The sequence below is a fragment of the Mobula hypostoma genome, chromosome 1 (genome assembly GCF_963921235.1).
Source record: "Mobula hypostoma chromosome 1, sMobHyp1.1, whole genome shotgun sequence".
NCBI classification, from domain to species: Eukaryota; Metazoa; Chordata; class Chondrichthyes; order Myliobatiformes; family Myliobatidae; genus Mobula; species Mobula hypostoma.
This window is the reverse complement of record NC_086097.1, coordinates 232,573,906-232,594,679: the sequence shown is the minus strand read 5'-3', so window position 1 is coordinate 232,594,679 and position 20,774 is coordinate 232,573,906. Positions and strand designations below refer to the sequence as shown.

The 20,774-nt window shown below is 44.9% G+C and overlaps 1 protein-coding gene across 1 annotated transcript in view; it reads right to left on the bottom strand.

Moving 5' to 3' along the window:
- The window catches only part of ebag9 (estrogen receptor binding site associated antigen 9), a 40,121-nt gene extending 21,479 nt beyond the window's left edge, over window positions 1-18,642 (bottom strand). Inside the window, exon 1 of the mRNA XM_063066108.1 lies at window positions 18,382-18,642. Coding sequence (XP_062922178.1) covers window positions 18,382-18,614 — 233 coding nt within the window. The 5' untranslated portion in view covers window positions 18,615-18,642. The remainder of the gene's footprint in view (window positions 1-18,381) is intronic.
- Window positions 18,643-20,774: the final 2,132 nt, after the last annotated feature.

Here is a 20,774-nt window from a genome sequence, read left to right as displayed (position 1 = left end):
CTCTGTGTAAAAAACTTACCCCAACATCTCCTCTGTATCTACTCCCAAGCACCTTAAACCAGTGCCCTCTTGTGGCAGCCATTTCAGCCCTGGGAAAAGGCCTCTGACTATCCACACGATCAATGCCCCTCATCATCTTATACACCTGTATCGGGTCACCTCTCATCCTACGTCGCTCCAAGGAGAAAAGACTGAGTTCACTCAACCTATTCTCATAAGGCATGCTCCCCAATCCAGGGAACATCCTTGTAAATATCCTCTGCACCCTTTCTATGGTTTCCACATCCTTCCTGTAGTGAGACGACCAGAACTGAGCACAGTAGTCCAAGTGGGGTCTGACCAGGGTCCTATATAGCTGCAACATAACTTCTCGGCTCCTAAATTCAATTTCACGATTGATGAAGACCAATACTCCTTCTTAACCACAGAGTCAACCTGTGTAGCAGCTTTGAGTATCCTATGGACTCAGACCCCCAAGATCTTTCACATCCTCCACGCTGCCAAGAGTCTTACCATTAATACCATATTCTGCCATCATATTTGACCGATCAAAATTAACCACCTCACACTTATCTGGGTGGAACTCCATCTGCCACTTCTCAGCCCAGTTTTGCATCCTATCAATGTCCCGCTGTAACCTCTAACAGCCCTCCATACTATTCATAACACTCCCAACCTTTGTGTCATCAGCAAACTTACTAACCCATCCCTCCACTTCCTCATCTAGATCATTTATCAAAATCACGAAGAGTAAGGGTCCCAGAACAGATCCCTGAGGTAGACCACTGGTCACCGACCTTCATGCAGAATATGACCCGTCTACAACCACTCTTTGCCTTCTGTTTGGATCCCATGCCTCCTTACTTTCTCAATAAGCCTTGCATGAGGTACCTTTATCAAATGCCTTGCTGAAATGCATATACACTACATCTACTGCTCTACCTTCATCAATGTGTTTAGTCACATCCTCAAAAAATTCAATCAGGCTCGTAAGGCCCTGCCCTTGACAAAGCCATGCTGACTATTCCTAATCATATTATACCTCTCCAAATGTTCATAAATCCTGCCTCTCAGGATCTTCTCCATCAACTTACCAATCACTGAAGTAAGACTCACTGGTCTATAATTTCCTGGGCTATCCTTACTCCCTTTCTTGAATAAGGGAACAACATCCACAACCCTCCAATCCTCCAGAACCTCTCCTGTCCCCTTTGATGATGCAAAGATCATTGCCAGAGGCTCAGCAATCTCCTCCCTTGCCTCCCATAGTAGGCTGGGGTGCATCTCATCGGTCCTGGCGACTTATCCAACTTGATGCTTTCCAAAAGCTCCAGCACATCCTCTTTCTTAATATCTACATGCTCAAGCTTTTCAGTCCTCTGCAAGTCATCACTACAATCACCAAGATCCTTTTCCATAGTGAATACTGAAGTAAATTATTCATTAAGTACCTCTGCTATTTCCGCCGGTTCCATACACACTTTCCCACTGTCACACTTGATTGGTCCTATTCTTTCAAATCTTATCCTCTTGCTCTTCACATACTTGTAGAATGCCTTGGGGTTTTCCTTAATCCTGCCCGCTAAGGCCTTCTCATGGCACCTTCTGGCTCTCCTAATTTCCTTCTTAAGCTCCTTCCTGCTAGCCTTATAATCTTCTAGATCTCTAACATTACCTAGCTCTCTGAACCTTTTATTTTCTTCTTGACTAGATTTACTACAGCCTTTGTACACTACGGTTCCTGTATCCTACCATCCTTTCCCTGTCTCATTGGAATGTACTTATGCAGAACTCCACACAAATATCCCCTGAACATTTGCCACATTTCTTTCGTACCTTTCCCTGAGAACATCTGTTCCCAACTTAAGCTTCCAAGATCCTGCCTCATAATTCCCCCTATTCCAATTAAACGTTTCTCTAACTTGTCTGTTCCTATCTCTCTCCAATGCTATGTAAAGGAGATAGAATTATGATCACTATCTCTAAAATGCTCTCCCATAGAGAGATCTGACACCTGACCAGGTTCATTTCCCAATACCAAGTCAAGTATAGCCTCTCCTCTTGTAGGCCTTCAAGTTGCCTCTCATCTTGTTTCGTTCCAAAGAGAAAAGCCCCAGTTCTCTTTACTGTTCCTCATAAGATATGTTCTCTAGAATAGGCAGTATTCTTTTAAATTTTTTCTGCATCTTTTCTAATGCTTCTACATCTTTTCCATAGTGAGGTGACCAGAAATGAACATAATACTCCAAGTGTGGTTATACCAGAGTTTTATAGAGCTGCAAAATTACCTCATAGCCCTTCAACTCAATCCCCTAACTAATCAAGGCCAACACACCGTAGGCCTTCTTGACCACCCTATCAACTTACGTGATAATTTTGAGGGATCTACAGGCTTGGACTGTAAGATCTCTCTGTCCCTTCACTTTGCAAGGTTGAACTTGAAGGCAAAGTACAAGATTAATGGAGGATTCTTAGCAAAGTGTATCAATTGACATTTTTCTGGATGGAACTCCATTTGCCAATTCTCAGCCCAGCTCTGCATCCTGTCAATGTCCTGTTGCAATGCATGACAACCTTCTACACTTTTCACAACTTCACCAACCTTTGTGTCATCTCCAAACTTACTTCTGCATCCTTCTACTTCCTTATCTGAGTCACAAAGAGCACAGTTCTCAGAACTGATCCGTGCAGCACACTACTGGTCACCGACCTCCAGTCAGAGCATGCTCCAGCTACAGCTACCCTCTGCCTTCTGTGGACAAGCCAATTCTGAATCCACACAGCCGGGTTTCCTTGGATCCCATGCCTCCTGACTTTCTGAATGAGCCTATAATGGGGAAACTAATCAAATAATATACTATAATCCATATATATCATATCCACTGCTCTACCTTCATCAATGTGCTTTGTTACATCCTCAAAATATTCAGTCATGCTCATAAGGCATGGCTTGCCACTCACAAAGCCATGTTGACTGTCCCTAATAAGTCTGTTCCTCTCCAAATGCTTCATTAGTTTGCCCAACATTGACATAAGACTCCCTGCTGTATAATTCCCAAGATTATCATCTTAACCTTCTTGTACAAAGCTACATCATTTGCCATCCTCCAATCCTCTGGTGCTACTCCTGTAAGCAGTAAAGATGCAAAGATCATCTCCAAAGCCTCAGCAATCTCTTTCCTCGCTCCCCGTGGTAACCTGGGGTATATCCCATCTGGCCCTGGGGCCTTATTTGTTCTAATGACTTTCAAAAGCTTCAGTGCTGCCTCTTTCTTAATCTCATCGCGCTTCATTGTTACACAGTAAATAGTATGCACTGTGTTCTACACTGACCTCACATTCATTAAGGTCCCGCTCCCTGGTGAACACTGAAACAAAGGACCTCCACTTCCTCCTCTGACTCCAGGCATGCTTTCCCCCTTTATCCCTGAGGGATCTAAAGTTTTATCGAGTTCCATCTAAAATTTTGAAATTAATAATCACCTGAAAATACATAAACCCATGTATCATTGATTCTCTAGTGAAATAATATTAAATTAATATTGGGGAAAATATTTTCTTTGGGTAGACCAGTTAATCTAGTAAAGAATTTATGTAGGTTTCCTTATATTTAATGTTTAAATATAATTACACTGTTGATCAGAGATAGTGTCACGGCTGCAGAAAAGGTGGACGTCATGGAGGGATTGTCTACGGAGTCTCTATGGGTGGAGGATAGGAACAGGAAGGGGTCAATAACTCAACTGGGTGTTTTTTATAGGCTGCCCAATAGTAACAGGGATATCGAGGAACAGATAGGGAAACATATCCTGGAAAGGTATATTAATAGCAGAGTTGTTGTGGCGGGAGATTTAAATTTCCAAATATCCATTGGCATCTTCCTAGAGCAAGGGATTCTGATGGGGTGGAGTTTGTTAGGTGTGCTCAGGAAGGTTTCTTGACACAATAGATTATAAGATTATAAGATTATAAAAGGCATTGACAAAGGTGTGCTCAGGAAGGTTTCTTGACACAATAGATTACAATAGAGGCGGGACTGCGCAGGCGTGTGACGTCGGGCAGTGCAGCGCGGCAGATTTAAAAGGGCAGAAATCCTGCTTCGGGTTTGATTCGAAGAAGGAAGTCTGAGAGTCGGAGTGGGAGTGCCGAGAAAGACATTTTTGAAATTTTCGTTGTTTTTTTTCTCCAACAGCGTTCAGAGAGGAGGGACTGCACAGGCGTGTGACGTCGGGCAGTGCAGCGCGGCAGATTTAAAAGGAACAGAGCCTCATACAGCGGGCAGCGGAGTGAGCCGGGAGCAGAGTGAAGACTTAAGGTCTTCGGCTCAACAGGCTTAGGCGGAAGCGGGCGAAGCGAGGGAGGTTTGGTATTCATTTTCTGTTGTTATTTGAGGAGAGGGGCAGTATGAGTGTGAGGGCAGTTTGTTGTTCTCGGTGTCGGATGTGGGAGGCCCTGGAGTCTCCAAGCCTCCCGGACGTCTACATCTGCGCCAAGTGCATCGAGATGCAGCTCCTAAGGGACCGCGTTACGGAACTGGAGCTGCAGCTCGATGACCTTCGTCTGGTCAGGGAGAGTGAGGAGTTGATAGAGAGGAGCTGCAGGCAGGTGGTCACACCGGGGCCACGGGAGGCAGACAAGTGGGTCACGGTTAGGAGGGGGAAGGGGAAGAGTCAGGTAATAGAGAGTACCCTGGTGGCAGTGCCCCTTAACAATAGGTACTCCTGTTTGAGTACTGTTGGGGGGGGACAGCTTACCCGGGGGAAGCGACAGTGGCCGTGCCTCCGGCACAGAGTCCGGCCCTGTAGCTCAGAAGGGTAGAGAAAGGAAGAGGAGGGCAGTTGTGATAGGGGACTCTATAGTAAGGGGGTCAGATAGGCGATTCTGTGGACGCAGTCCAGAGACCCGGATGGTAGTTTGCCTCCCTGGTGCCAGGGTCCGGGATATTTCTGATCGTGTTCAAGATATCCTGAAGTGGGAGGGTGAGGAGCCAGAGGTCGTGGTACATATAGGTACCAATGACATAGGTAGGAAAAGGGATGAGGTTCTGAAAGGAGAATATAGGGAGCTAGGAAGGGAGTTGAGGAAAAAGGACCGCAAAGGTAGTAATCTCGGGATTACTGTCTGTGCCACGCGACAGTGAGGGTAGGAATGCGATGAGGTGGAGGATAAATGCGTGGCTGAGGGATTGGAGCAGGGGGCAGGGATTCAAGTTTTTGGATCATTGGGACCTCTTCTGGCGCAGGCGTGACCTGTACAAAAAGGACGGGTTACACTTGAATCCAAGGGGGACCAATATCCTGGCAGGGAGATTAGCGAGGGCTACTGAGGTGACTTTAAACTAGAATGGTTGGGGGGTGGGAATCAAATTAAAGAGGCTAGGCGAGAGGAGGTTAGTTCACAACAAGGGGATGGGAACGAGTGCAGAGAGACAGAGGGGTGTAAAGTGAGGATAGAAGCAAAAAGTACTAAGGAGAAAAGTAAAAGTGGCAGGCCGACAAATCCAGGGCAAGCATTAAAAAGGGCCACTTTTCAACATAATTGTATAAGGGCTAAGAGAGTTGTAAAAGAGCGCCTGAAGGCTTTGTGTGTCAATGCAAGGAGCATTCGTAATAAGGTGGATGAATTGAAAGTGCAGATTGTTATTAATGATTATGATATAGTTGGGATCACAGAGACATGGCTCCAGGGTGACCAAGGATGGGAGCTCAACCTTCAGGAATATTCAATATTCAGGAGGGATAGACATGAAAGAAAAGGAGGTGGGGTGGCGTTGCTGGTTAAAGAGGAGATTAACGCAATAGAAAGGAAGGACATAAGCCGGGAAGATGTGGAATCGATATGGATAGAGCTGCGTAACACTAAGGGGCAGAAAACGCTGGTGGGAGTTGTGTACAGGCCACCTAACAGTAGTAGTGAGGTCGGAGATGGTATTAAACAGGAAATTAGAAACGTGTGCAATAAAGGAACAGCAGTTATAATACATAGAAACATAGAAACATAGAAAATAGGTGCAAGAGTAGGCCATTTGGCCCTTCGAGCCTGCACCGCCATTTATTATGATCATGGCTGATCATCCAACTCAGAACCCAGCCTTCCCTCCATACCCCCTGACCCCTGTAGCCACAAGGGCCATATCTAACTTCCTTTTAAACATAGCCAATGAACTGGCCTCAACAGTTTGCTGTGGCAGAGAATTCCACAGATTCACCACTCTCTGTGTGAAGAAGTTTTTCCTAACCTCGGTCCTAAAAGGCTTCCCCTCTATCCTCAAACTGTGACCCCTCGTTCTAGACCTCCCCAACATCGGGAACAATCTTCCCGCATCTAGCCTGTCCAATCCCTTTAGGATCTTATACGTTTCAATCAGATCCCCCCTCAATCTTCTAAATTCCAACGAGTACAAGCCCAGTTCATCCAGTCTTTCTTCATATGAAAGACCTGCCATCCCAGGAATCAATCTGGTGAACCTTCTTTGTACTCCCTCTATGGCAAAGATGTCTTTCCTCAGATTAGGGGACCAAAACTGCATACAATACTCCAGGTGTGGTCTCACCAAGGCCTTGTACAACTGCAGTAGTACCTCCCTGCTCCTGTACTCGAATCCTCTCGCTATAAATGCCAGCATACCATTCGCCTTTTTCACCGCCTGCTGTACCTGCATGCCCACTTTCAATGACTGGTGTATAATGACACCCAGGTCTCGTTGCACCTCCCCTTTTCCTAATCGGCCACCATTCAGATAATAATCTGTTTTCCTATTTTTGCCACCAAAGTGGATAACTTCACATTTATCCACATTAAATTGCATCTGCCATGAGTTTGCCCACTCACCCAACCTATCCAAGTCACCCTGCATCCTCTTAGCATCCTCCTCACTGCTAACACTGCCACCCAGCTTTGTGTCATCCGCAAACTTGGAGATGTTGCATTTAATTCCCTCATCCAAGTCATTAATATATATTGTAAACAACTGGGGTCCCAGCACTGAGCCTTGCGGTACCCCACTAGTCACCGCCTGCCATTCTGAAAAGGTCCCGTTTATTCCCACTCTTTGCTTCCTGTCTGCTAACCAATTCTCCACCCACACCAATACCTTACCCCCAATACCGTGTGCTTTAAGTTTGCACACTAATCTCCTGTGTGGGACCTTGTCAAAAGCCTTTTGAAAATCCAAATATACCACATCCACTGGTTCTCCCCTATCCACTCTACTAGTTACATCCTCAAAAAATTCTATGAGATTCGTCAGACATGATTTTCCTTTCACAAATCCATGCTGACTTTGTCCGATCATTTCACCGCTTTCCAAATGTGCTGTTATCACATCCTTGATAACTGACTCCAGCAGTTTCCCCACCACCGACGTTAGGCTAACCGGCCTATAATTCCCCGGTTTCTCTCTCCCTCCTTTTTTAAAAAGTGGGGTTACATTAGCCACCCTCCAATCCTCAGGAACTAGTCCAGAATCTAACGAGTTTTGAAAAATTATCACTAATGCATCCAGTATTTCTTGGGCCACTTCCTTAAGCACTCTGGGATGCAGACCATCTGGCCCTGGGGATTTATCTGCCTTCAATCCCTTCAATTTACCTAACACCACTTCCCTACTAACATGTATTTCGCTCAGTTCCTCCATCTCACTGGACCCTCTGTCCCTTACTATTTCTGGAAGATTATTTATGTCCTCCTTAGTGAAGACAGAACCAAAGTAATTATTCAATTGGTCTGCCATGTCCTTGCTCCCCATAATCAATTCACCTGTTTCTGTTTGCAGGGGACCTACATTTGTCTTTATCAGTCTTTTCCTTTTTACATATCTATAAAAGCTTTTACAGTGACTTCAATCTACATGTAGATTGGGTGAACCAAATTGGTAAAGGTGCCGAGGAAGAGGATTTCTTGGAATGTATGCGGGATGGTTTTTTGAACCAACATGTCGAGGAACCAACTAGAGAGCAGGCTATTCTGGACTGGGTTTTGAGCAATGAGGAAGGGTTAATTAGCAATCTTGTCGTGAGAGGCCCCTTGGGTGAGAGTGACCATAATATGGTGGAATTCTTCATTAAGATGGAGAGTGACATAGTTAATTCAGAAACAAAGGTTCTGAACTTAAAGAGGGGTAACTTTGAAGGTATGAGACGTGAATTAGCTAAGATAGACTGGCAAATGACACTTATAAAGGATTGACGGTGGATATGCAATGGCAAGCATTTAAAGGTTGCATGGATGAACTACAACAATTGTTCATCCCAGTTTGGCAAAAGAATAAATCAAGGAAGGTAGTGCACCCGTGACTGACAAGAGAAATGAGGGATAGTATCAATTCCGAAGAAGAAGCATACAAATTAGCCAGAAAAAGTGGCTCACCTGAGGACTGAGAGAAATTCAGAGTTCAGCAGAGGAGGACAAAGGGCTTAATTAGGAAGGGGAAAAAAGATTATGAGAGAAAACTGGCAGGGAACATAAAAACTGACTGTAAAAGCTTTTATAGATATGTAAAAAGGAAAAGACTGGTAAAGACAAATGTAGGTCCCCTACAGACAGAAACAGGTGAATTGATTATGGGGAGCAAGGACATGGCAGACCAATTGAATAATTACTTTGGTTCTGTCTTCACTAAGGAGGACATAAATAATCTTCCAGAAATAGTAGGGGACAGAGGGTCCAGTGAGATGGAGAAACTGAGCGAAATACATGTTAGTAGGGAAGTGGTGTTAGGTAAATTGAAGGGATTGAAGGCAGATAAATCCCCAGGGCCAGATGGTCTGCATCCCAGAGTGCTTAAGGAAGTAGCCCAAGAAATAGTGGATGCATTAGTGATAATTTTTCAAAACTCGTTAGATTCTGGACTAGTTCCTGAGGATTGGAGGGTAGCTAATGTAACCCCACTTTTTAAAAAAGGAGGGAGAGAGAAACCGGGGAATTATAGACCGGTTAGCCTAACGTCGGTGGTGGGGAAACTGCTGGAGTCAGTTATCAAGGATGTGATAACAGCACATTTGGAAAGCGGTGAAATCATCGGACAAAGTCAGCATGGATTTGTGAAAGGAAAATCATGTCTGACGGATCTCATAGAATTTTTTGAGGATGTAACTAGTAGAGTGGATAGGGGAGAACCAGTGGATGTGGTAAATTTGGATTTTCAAAAGGCTTTTGACAAGGTCCCACACAGGAGATTAGTGTGCAAACTTAAAGCACATGGTATTGGGGGTAAGGTATTGATGTGGATAGAAAATTGGTTAGCAGACAGGAAGCAAAGAGTGGGAATAAACGGGACCTTTTCAGAATGGCAGGCGGTGACTAGTGGGGTACCGCAAGGCTCAGTGCTGGGACCCCAGTTGTTTACAATATATATTAATGACTTGGATGAGGGAATTAAATGCAGCATCTCCAAGCTTGCGGATGACACGAAGCTGGGTGGCAGTGTTAGCTGTGAGGAGGATGCTAAGAGGATGCAGAGTGACTTGGATAGGTTGGGTGAGTGGGCAAATTCATGGCAGATGCAATTTAATGTGGATAAGTGTGAAGTTATCTACTTTGGTGGCAAAAATAGGAAAACAGATTATTATCTGAATGGTGGCCAATTAGGAAAAGGGGAGGTGCAACGAGACCTGGGTGTCATTATACACCAGTCATTGAAAGTGGGCATGCAGGTACAGCAGGCAGTGAAAAAGGTGAATGGTATGCTGGCATTTATAGCAAGAGGATTCGAGTACAGGAGCAGGGAGGTACTACTGCAGTTGTACAAGGCCTTGGTGAGACCACACCTGGAGTATTGTATGCAGTTTTGGTCCCCTAATCTGAGGAAAGACATCCTTGCCATAGAGGGAGTACAAAGAAGGTTCACCAGATTGATTCCTGGGATGGCAGGACTTTCATATGAAGAAAGACTGCATGAACTGGGCTTGTACTCGTTGGAATTTAGAAGATTGAGGGGGGGATCTGATTGAAACGTATAAAATCCTAAAGGGATTGGACAGGCTAGATGCAGGAAGATTGTTCCCGATGTTGGGGAAGTCCAGAACGAGGGGTCACAGTTTGAGGATAAAGGGGAAGCCTTTTAGGACCGAGATTAGGAAAAACTTCTTCACACAGAGAGTGGTGAATCTGTGGAATTCTCTGCCACAGGAAACAGTTGAGGCCAGTTCATTGGCTATATTTAAGAGGGAGTTAGATATGGCCCTTGTGGCTACGGGGATCAGGGGGTATGGAGGGAAGGCTGGGGCAGGGTTCTGAGTTGGATGATCAGCCATGATCATAATAAATGGCGGTGCAGGCTTGAAGGGCCGAATGGCCTACTCCTGCACCTATTTTCTACGTTTCTATAAGATTATAAGAGGCATTGACAAAGGACAACCAGCGCCTTTTTCCCAGGGTGGCAACGGGCCACACGAGAGGCCACAACTTTAAGGTGAGTGGAGGAAGGTTTAGGGGAGATGTCAGATGTTTGTTGTTTTTATCTTTTCACAAAGTGGTACGTGTCTGGAATGCACATAGAGGCTGTGGTAGCCTCCATGTGGTAGAGGCTGACACATTAGGCATATTTAAGAGGCTCTTAGATAAGCATATGGATGAAAGAAAAATGGAGGGTTATGAGCTGTGTAGCATGAAAGAGTTAGGTTGACTGTGGAATAGGTTAAAAGGTCGGCACATCATTGTGGGCTGAAGGGCCTGTACTGTGCTGTACTAGGTTCCATGTAGTATTTCAAAAACATCTCGGGGGGACTAATAAGCCCTGCAAATATGAATAAATAAAACTCTAGAAATCAGTATTTTCCTTTCTTAGAGTGTTCATCAATGATGCAAAATGGCTGTGCTTGAAATCTCCCAAATACCTACAAGGAGATATGGACTATAATGAAGTAGTAATTACATTATTAATCATGTAATTGCCAGAGCAGGAAATGCAATCCAGAGAATCAAAATTCAAATTGAATATTTTAGCAGGTTGAGAATAAAAACGTGGGGAGCTGTTTTTAAAATCATTTTCAGGAGATGCAAGGATCGTGCTGGGGGTAGCGTGCAAGTGTCACCATGCTTCTGGCAGCAAAATACTTACTAACGCTAACCGTACGTCTTTGGAATGTGGGAGGAAACCGCAGCACCTGGAGGAAACCCACATGGTCACGGAAAAAACTTACAAACTCTGTGCTTACAGACAGCAGCAGAAATCAAACCCAGAAGGGTTTTGATGACAATCTCTACTTCATGGTCAGCATTGCTAGCTTTTCCCCAAAAACAAAATCAGTTGGAGAAGCTAAATTAAATTGCCTTTCTGCTATAGTGGGATTTGAATTCATGATGTTCCACTGTTAGTCCAGATTTCTGGATGATAAGTGCAGTAACTTAACCTCGGTGTTACTGTCACCAGTAAAACTGCCAAGGTGTCATATAAACACAATAGTTATACATCTTTTAGACATGGAATCACACAATTTCACAAAATTCTCCCTCAAGCAGCATTACTCCATGATGGAAGAAATACCAGAGAAAACTACAGATTGAAGAAAAAGATTAGCTTTATGTGTCACATGTACATCAAAACACAGTGAAACGCATTTAAAGAACTGTATTTAATTCAAGTTCAGGTCAACTTGAAAAGAGTAACTTGCTGACTGCAACAATGCTTTAAGCTTTGATGGGGAGGCTTTCTTACTTTGAGACAAAACTCTTAATGCACTTCCTAAAAAGCTCCACCTTTCTCTTTCCCACTTTAAGGCATTCCTTAAAAAAGTATCCTTTACCAAGATATTGGATCCTACTCATTTTGGCTTAATGCCAACTTTTAAAAACATAGAAAACCTACAGCACAATACAAGCCCTTCGGCCCACAAAGTTGTGTCAAACATGTCCCTACCTTAGAAATTACTAGGCTTACCCATAGCCCTCTGTTTTTCTAAGCTCCATGTACCTATCCAAAAGTCTCTTAAAAGACCCTATTGTATCCGCCTCCACCACCGTTGCCGGCAGCCCGTTCCACGCACTCACCACTGTGTAAAAAAGCTTACCCCTAACATTTCCTCTGTACCAACTCCCAAGCACCTTAAACCTGTGCCCTCTTGTGGCAGCCATTTCAGCCCTGGGAAAAAGCCTCTGGCTATCCACACGATCGATGCCTGACTACACTTCTGTAGAGTACTTGGAGATGTTTCAGTTTACTGCGGTTGACATATTATTGCTAAACACGAGATTCTGCAGATACTGGAAACCTTGAGCAACACACAGTATGTTGGAGGAACTCAGCAAGCCAGGCAGTATCCAACAAGGGAGATAAACAGTCAATATTTCAGGTCAAGAGCCTTGATTGGTTTCTAGTCTCAGCCCAAGATCCTTCATCAGCTTCAAGTGTAACATCAACAGGGGTTCATAACTGTTTTTGTGCCATGGACCCTTACCATTTCCTGAAGGGTCTGTGGACCACATTGGAAACTCCTGCTTTTTAGATGTAGCCTGACCTGCTGCCAGTGACAAGTGGTGTTCACAGCTGTCAGTATTGGGACCGCTTCTTTTCACATTATAGGATGACAGAATTGATGGCTTTGTGGCAAAGTTTGCAGATGATACAAAGGTAAGTGGAGGGGCAGGTAGTGTTGAGGAAGCAGGGAGCCTGCAGAAAGATTTGGACAGATTGGGAGAATGGACAATGAGTGGCAGATGGAATATAGTGCAGAGAACTGTATGGTCACGCACTTTGGCAGAAGAAATAAAGACATAGACTATGATCTATAAGAGGAGAAAATTTTAAAACTCTGAGGCGCAAAGGGACTTGTAAGTCATTGTGCAGAATTTCCTAAATGTTAACTTGCAGGTTGAGTCAGTGGTAAGGAAGGCAAATGCAACGTTAGCATTCATTTCAAGATGATTAGAATACAAGAGTAAGAATGTGATGGGAGAATTTGTAAGGCAATTGTCAAACCGTACTTGGAGTATTGTGCGTAGTGTTGGACCACTTATAGCAGAAAGGATATGCTGGCCTTGGAGGAGGTCCAGTAGCGGTTCACAAGAATTATCCAGGGAATAAAAAGGTTAACATATGAGGAGTGTTTGATAGCACTGGGCCTGGATTCGCTGGAGTTTAGAAGAATGGGAGGAGGAGCATCTCATTGTAACCTATCAAATGTTAAAAGACCTAGCGAATGGATGTGGAGAGGATATTTCCTATAGTGAGGAAGTCTAGGACCAGAAGGCATGGCCTCAGAATAGAGCTATGTCCTTTTAAAACACAGAAGAGAGGAACCTATTTAGCCAGAGGGTAGAGAATCTGTGGAATTTATTGCCATGGACAGCTGTGGAGGCCAAGTAATGGAGTATTGTAGTTTATATCTCTAGTCACTAATGGTTGGCTTCCTTGTTATTTCAACCGCTATTATTTCAAAGTTCAAAGAAAATTTATGATCAAAGTACAAATGTGTCACCATATAGAATTCTGAGATTCATTTTCTTGAGTGCAGACTCAGTAAATCCGAGAAACAACAGAATCAATGAAAGACTGCACCCAACAGGATGGACAAACAACCAGTGTGCAAAAGACAACAAAATATAAAAGCAAATATAAAAGAAAACAGTCCTTGAAAGTGAGTCAGTGAAGGGGCAAGTGAAGCAGAGTGAAGTCATCCCCTCTGCCTCAAGAGCCTGGTGATTGAGGGGGAATAACTGTTTCTTCACCTGGTGGTGACAGTCCCAAGGCTTCTACACCTTCTTCCTGATGGCAGCAGTGAGTATGCTGCCAGTTTAAGGCAGTTTTCTTCACCTTAATTTAAAAAAGCCTAGTCTATCCAATCTTTCCCTATAATCAGACAGCTTCTTCTTTCAGCAACTTCATATCTCTGCATCCTCCATAATGACTCCACATTCTTCTGATACTCTGGTGACCAGACCTTGCACAGTATTCTAGCTGTCCCTGAACTGTGCTTTATAAATTCTGCACCTTTGCTACTGACAGACATCCCATTAACTATAATTTACTGTTACCCAACCACCTTACCCACTGCAATATCTACAAATGTATTAGCTATTAATTCAGCTTCTCCAAAAACCCTATACATCCAGCCCATTTGGGCAGCACAGTAAAGCATAGCCATTAGCATAACAATATTACAGCGCCAATGATCCAAGTTCAATTCCACTACTGTAAGGAGTTTGTATATTCTCCCTGCGACTTTCTTCCGGGGACTCTGGTTTCCTCCCACAATCCAAAGATGTACGGGTTAGTTGGTCGCAACTGTAACTGGGCGGTGCAGACTTGAAGGGCCAGTTTCTGTGCTGTACCTCGATGTAAACGAAATGTTCAAAGTTCAAAGAAGAACTCAAAGTACATAGAGAACACCATACACAATGCTGAGATATAATGTCTTGTGGGCAGACTCAATAAATCCATCACAGAATAATGACCACAACCGAATCAATGAAAGAGCGCACCAACTTGGGCATTCAACCACAGTGCAGAAGACAACGAGCGAACAAATAAAATGACATTCCTTCAACGACCTTTTTTTCCCCACAACTAAAGCTGATGCACCAAGTAGTATTTCTCTACCTGAGTATACAGTATGGACCAAATAATTTGGAACCATTGATAAAAGGTTAAAGTACATTTTGCACCTCAAAAAGGCACGAGAATTGCTCAGCTGCGACGTCACTTTGGAAATTACAGGAGGCAATTCTGGGACCCTGCTAGAGGGCCAGTCACTGGAAGTACATATGTAGGAATACAACTTCTTTGTAAGCTCTGCTTCTTACCAGTAGCATAAAATTTCCAGTCACATCAGTATTAGGTCAAAGTAAATTTATTATAAAACTATGCACATGTCATTTGAGTATAGCAAGATGGAGACTGTTCTCTGATCCACCACGCACTCTCTTTTATCCCCAGTATCCAGGCCAACAGGTTTTATCAACCAATCCAGCAAGATTAAGCACCAGTTCCTTTCTCCGGTTCAGGCCCTTTAGGAAGAAAATCAAGATCGAGATGTATCTTTCTCTAATTTCTCTTCTTGAGGTTTGCCCACACGTCATCTTCAAACTCATCTCACGAGGGCATCTACCTCCCATTCCCTCATGTTCAAAGTCAATTTATTATCAAAATATGTACATGTCACCATATACTATCCTGAGATTCATTTTGTTGCAGGCGTTCACAGTAGAACAAAGAAAATGAGTTATGCATCTTCCCTCTTCCTTCTCAGTCCTGAAAAAGGGTCTCAGCCTGAAACATCAACTGTTTATTTATTTCCATGGATGCTGACCTGCTGAGTTCCTCCAGCATTTTGTGTGCATTGCTCTTGTGAAAGGGTTATTGAAAGTGAGTCCATAGGTTGTGGAATCAGTTCGTGAAGTTATCCACGGTGGTTCAACAGCCTGATAGTTGAAGGGTAATAACTGTTCCTCAAGTTCAATTGTCATTCAACCATACACAGGAATACAGCCCAACAAAAGTGTTCCTCTGGGGCCAAGGTGTAATACACATTGTCAACAGTCATTACAACACACAGTATATATAATTATGATAACAAAAACCATAGTTACAAAAACATATATTAAACTAATAATAATATTGCCCAGGTCCCTGAGTGTAGATTGATGATGCATGGATTTTGTCCTGGAGCCAGGTTTCTGCACGAGCAAGCCACAGCAGTTTCTCATTTCGCCCAGCAGACGTCTGCAATCCAGCTTGTCTTCCACCAAGCAATCATTTCCACCGTTTATTGATTGCACACTGCCCGTGTGGCTGAACCTGTCTGCAACGCAGTGTGCAACAAGTCCAGTTCCATCGCTATCCAGCAACTTGCAAGTGGGGTAGATCTACAGCACTTGCAATTTTTAATAGCCAGCAGTGTCCTGCAATCATAGAAAAAGATGTAAAGGATCCTGGTGATGTGGGGCCTAATGCTCTTGTACCTCCTCCCCGATGGCAGCAGCGAGAAGAGAGCAAGGCCTGGATGGCGGGCTTCCTTGATGATGGATGCTGCTTTCCTGGGGCAGTGCTCAGGATGCTCTCCATTGTGCATCTATAGATGCGTGTCAAGGTTTTAGATGACATGCCAAATCTGCGCAAACTTCTAAGAAAGACCCAACCTGTTCTTCACTAAACTACCAACCGCAGAACTCCCTGTCCTGGTCTCGGTATTTATCAATATCATTAGCCCAACTTTCCTAATACACTCATGCCTTCGATTCACATCTCTCATTTTCAGCACTCACTCAAAGGAAAAGACCCTTGACACGTCTCGCTATTCTCCAGCTAAACATTGGAAATTGTGAGACGATTTCTGTTGGTACCCTGCACAGAACAAGATCTCCTGCCACCGGCTCCAGCATTTACCACGGTTCACAAACGGTATCAAATCTGCATTATGATGCACTTCTGATGACTCCTCTGTAGCAGTAAATTTCTAACAACCCACCACTAGCTCATCTTAATTCCTGTCAGAAGTTTCATTCGTGCCTTGACTTTACAATTCCAACACTCTCCGGTGGACTCGCATCCATAAACCCAAGCTCATTTGAAACCACTATGTACTTTCAGGTGCCATCTCACAGCCACTCATCTCTTCTCTAGTTGAGGACAGGGACACTCATCCGTCCTGTCCTAAGCCTCAGTTAGCTCACCACTAATTTAAAATTTCATGCTTTTCGTCCCTCCACTGCCTTGTCGGCAGCCTTAGGACAGACGAAGGCTACGGGCGTAAACCCAGACAGAAAATCCGGAGTGGAGCCCCGAAGGCAACTGCACATCACTGAACATCCTTTTGGCAGCTCCTGCGGCCAAGCTGGTGCCAAACATATTGCTTTATAAGCTTTTCTTTGGACTACACGAGTGAAGCCGAAAGGGGGATCTTGACAACTAGGCATCCCAGGATCTCCATACCTTCCACCCAGGTTTGTGATAAAGATGATACATTGTCCTTCGAGACAGATGGATGCCATCAATCAATCTCCAATCTCATTCAATTCCAGAAAGTTCATAAGAACATAAGAAATAGGAGCAGAGTTCCAGAATCTCTACTCTCATTCAATCTAACCTAACTCTGTTTTGAAATTTAATTGTTCCGGTCCATAATCTTGCCTTCATGTTACTTGCTTTAATATATCCTAATACTTTCCACTTTGAATCTTCAACATACTCCTCTAAAACAATGTCTTTGCACAAACCCTCAGTCATTACTACAATGCAATGTCAAATTTTGTTTAAAGGAAGTGGCTTATGTGTGAACAGTTATTGACATCAACCAGAAAGCTCCAAATATGAAAAAAGCGTTTGTAATGACATCAGAAGAATGAGGGGAGATATCACTGAAACCTATCAAACGTTGAAAGGCCCTGATAGAGTGGATATGGAGAGGATGTTTCCTATGGTGGGAAAGTCTAAGACTAGAGGACACAGACTCAGAATAGCAGGACGTCCGTTTATAATGGAGATGAGGAGGAATTTCTTTAGCCAAAGAGTGGGGAATTTGTGGATTTCATTGCCACAGGTGGCCGTGGAGGCCAAGTTGTTGGGTATATTTAAGGCAGAGAGTGACAGATTCTTGATTAGCCATGACATGAAGGGATGTGGGGAGAAGGCAGGTGATAGGGGCTGAGAGGGAAAATGGATCAGCAATGATGAAATGGTGGAGCAGACTTGATGGGCCAAATGGCCCAATTCTGCTCCTATATCTTATTAACATCAGATTTATACAAACCAAAAATATCCATTAGAATTGCTGAGCTCATCAATCTCCTCTCTGAAGTAAATCACACAATCAATCAACATCAAGTGAGTCTAGAAAGGTAATCAGAGCTGCATTTGTTCACTGAAACACTGTTCTCTGAAAATGTTCGACACTTGATCCTAAACTGCTGACAAAAATCCAGCAACTGTGGTGATAAACACAGTTCTACACTGGATTCTGAGGAGCCAGATTTGAATTGCACTGAAAAGCATCAGATAAAGTTGAAAGTCTACTTGAAACTTGGATCCCCATGAGTGACACCACCAGTCGACTCCAGAGCGGCAAGAAATACAGAGTCTACATATTAATCAAAGCAGCAATGAAACAAAATGGATGCTGGAAAGAAAAGTTTGAAACATAAAGATTGAGAGAGGAGGTTACAAATGCAACTTGTTCATATTGCTTACACAAGGAGCTTCCACAATGGATGTTTTATTTTCCTCCGAAATGTTTTACGGCCGATTGAGAACATATCTAAATGTACTAGTTCTTTCAGTAAAGAAAATCCAGATGTTAGCTCACATACTGCAAGATATAACGCAAATAACCTGGTCAGGAAGCGCTCCCTAAAGACTAAACAGCGGCCAGGACACTCGATAGCTCCCAGCTGTCACCTGAACCGCGGCACAAACCCGGTGAAGTGCAGCGAGCGAGGCGCCGGACTTGCCTGCAGATGAGCCGCCTGAAGAAGGAGAGCAGCCACGCGAAGCAGGTGCACACTCTCAGCGCTCGGAGCTGGCTAATCGCCATGGTCACACCAGGCTTCTGCTCGGCGGCAGCGCTAGGACGCCCCTGCCCGGCGACCCAGTCCCCACCGCAGACACGGTCCCCGCTGAACCAGGAACGCAGCCACCGTGGGCCGCTGAGGCCGTCCGACACCCGGCCCCGCACACTACGCATGCGCTCAACCGAACTCCGGCGACCGACCCGGAAGTGACTCTCTGACAGGCGCATAAGGACAATTCAGACGCCGTGCGTGGCATAACGGACAGCTGTGACGTAGGGTGCGAGCGTGTTGGGTTCAGGGGAAGAGACTACAGGGACAGCGCCAGGAGGCGGGACAAATGCCGGCCTATAGACGGAGGGGGCGTGGTTACAGGGGGCGGGGATACGTGCCGGCCTATAGGTGGACGGGGCGGGGATACGTGCCGGCCTATAGGTGGACGGGGCGTGGTTACAGGGGGCGGGGATACGTGCCGGCCTATAGGTGGACGGGGCGGGGATACGTTCCGGCCTATAGGTGGACGGGGCGGGGAACGTGCCGGCCTATAGGTGGACGGGGCGTGGTTACAGGCTCAGGACAGAGGGAGCGGCTACGTGGGTGAGATGAGGAGTGCTGATGAGGGATGTCGGCGGGAAACTTTGACTGTTCACTCTTTTCCATACATGTTGCCTAGCCTGCTAAGTTCCTCCAGTACTTTGTATCCATTCGTCTGATTTCCAGCATCTGCAGATAAAATAAGCCATAGTCAGAGTGGTTTCCTCAAGGGAATTCACCTGACAAATCTTGGAATTCCTTTGAAGAAATAACAAGCAGGTTGGACAATGGAGAATCACTTAACAACAAACAACAGGAATTCTGCAGATGCTGGAAGTTCAAGCAACACACATCAAAGTTGCTGGTGAACGCAGCAGGCCAGGTAGCATCTCTAGGAAGAGGTACAGTCGACGTTTCAGGCCGAGACCCTTCGTCAGGACTAACTGAAAGAGGAGTGAGTAAGGGATTTGAAAGTGGGAGGGGGAGGAGGAGATCCAAAATGATAGGAAAAGACAGGAGGGGAAGGGATAGAGCCGAGAGCTGGACAGGTGATTGGCAAAAGGGATATGAGAGGATTATGGGACAGGAGGTCTGGGGAGAAAGACAAGGTGGTGGGGGGGGGGGAGACCCAGAGGATGGGCAAGGGGTGTAGTCAGAGGGAGAAAAAGGAGAGAGAGAGAAAGAATGTGTGTATATAAATAAATAACAGATGGGGTACGAGGGGGAGGTGGGGCATTAGTGGAAGTTAGAGAAGTCGATGTTCATGCCATCAGGTTGGAGGCTACCCAGACGGAATATAAGGTGTTGTTCCTCCAACCTGAGTGTGGCTTCATCTTTATAGTAGAGGAGGCCGTGGACAGACATGTCAGAATGGGAATGGGATGTGGAATTAAAATGTGTGGCCACTGGGAGATCCTGCTTTCTCTGGCGGACAGAGCGTAGGTGTTCAGCAAAGTGGTCTCCCAGTCTGCGTCGGGTCTCGCCAATATATAAAAGGCCACATCAGGAGCACCGGACGCACTGTATCACCCCAGCCGACTCACAGGTGAAGTGTCGCCTCACCTGGAAGGACTGTTTGGGGCCCTGAATGGTGGTAAGGGAGGAAGTGTAAGGGCATGTGTAGCACTTATTCCGCCTACACAGATAAGAAGCACTTGATGTTTTGTACTGGGATTTTCAGAAAGCCTTTGAGAAGGTGCCGAACACGAGGTTGCTTAACAAGCATGGTATTACAGGGAAGATTCTAGCATGGATCTTGGCAGATTGGCAGGAGGTAAAAAGTGGGAATAAAGGGAGCATTTTCTGGCTGGCTGCCGTTGACTAGCAGTGTTCCACAGAGGTCGGTGTTGGGACTGATTCTTTTACATTATATGTCAATGATTTGGAAGATGGGATTGATGGCTTTGTTGCAAAGTTTGCAGACGATACAATGATAGGTGGAGGCGTAGGTAGTTTTGAGGAAATAGAGTGGCTACAGAAGGACTTCAAAGTTCAAAGTAAAATTTTTTATCAGAGTACATACATGTCACCACATACAACCCTAAGCCTCCTGAATAATCCAGAGATCATCTGGCCCGCCAACTCTGACATGCGAGAGCTCTCTTTGCAGGAACTGTGGTTCTGGAAGTCAGGTTCCCTGATGGTCTAGAGCTTAGAATTTGGCGCTTTCCCAGTTGTGGTCCGAGTTGGAATCCTGTCCAGGGAAAATCGTCAGTGCCACGGTAGCATAGTGGTAGCGCGACGCTATTACAGCTCGAGACATCGGAGCTCAGAGACCAATTCCAGCGTTCTCTGTAAGGAGT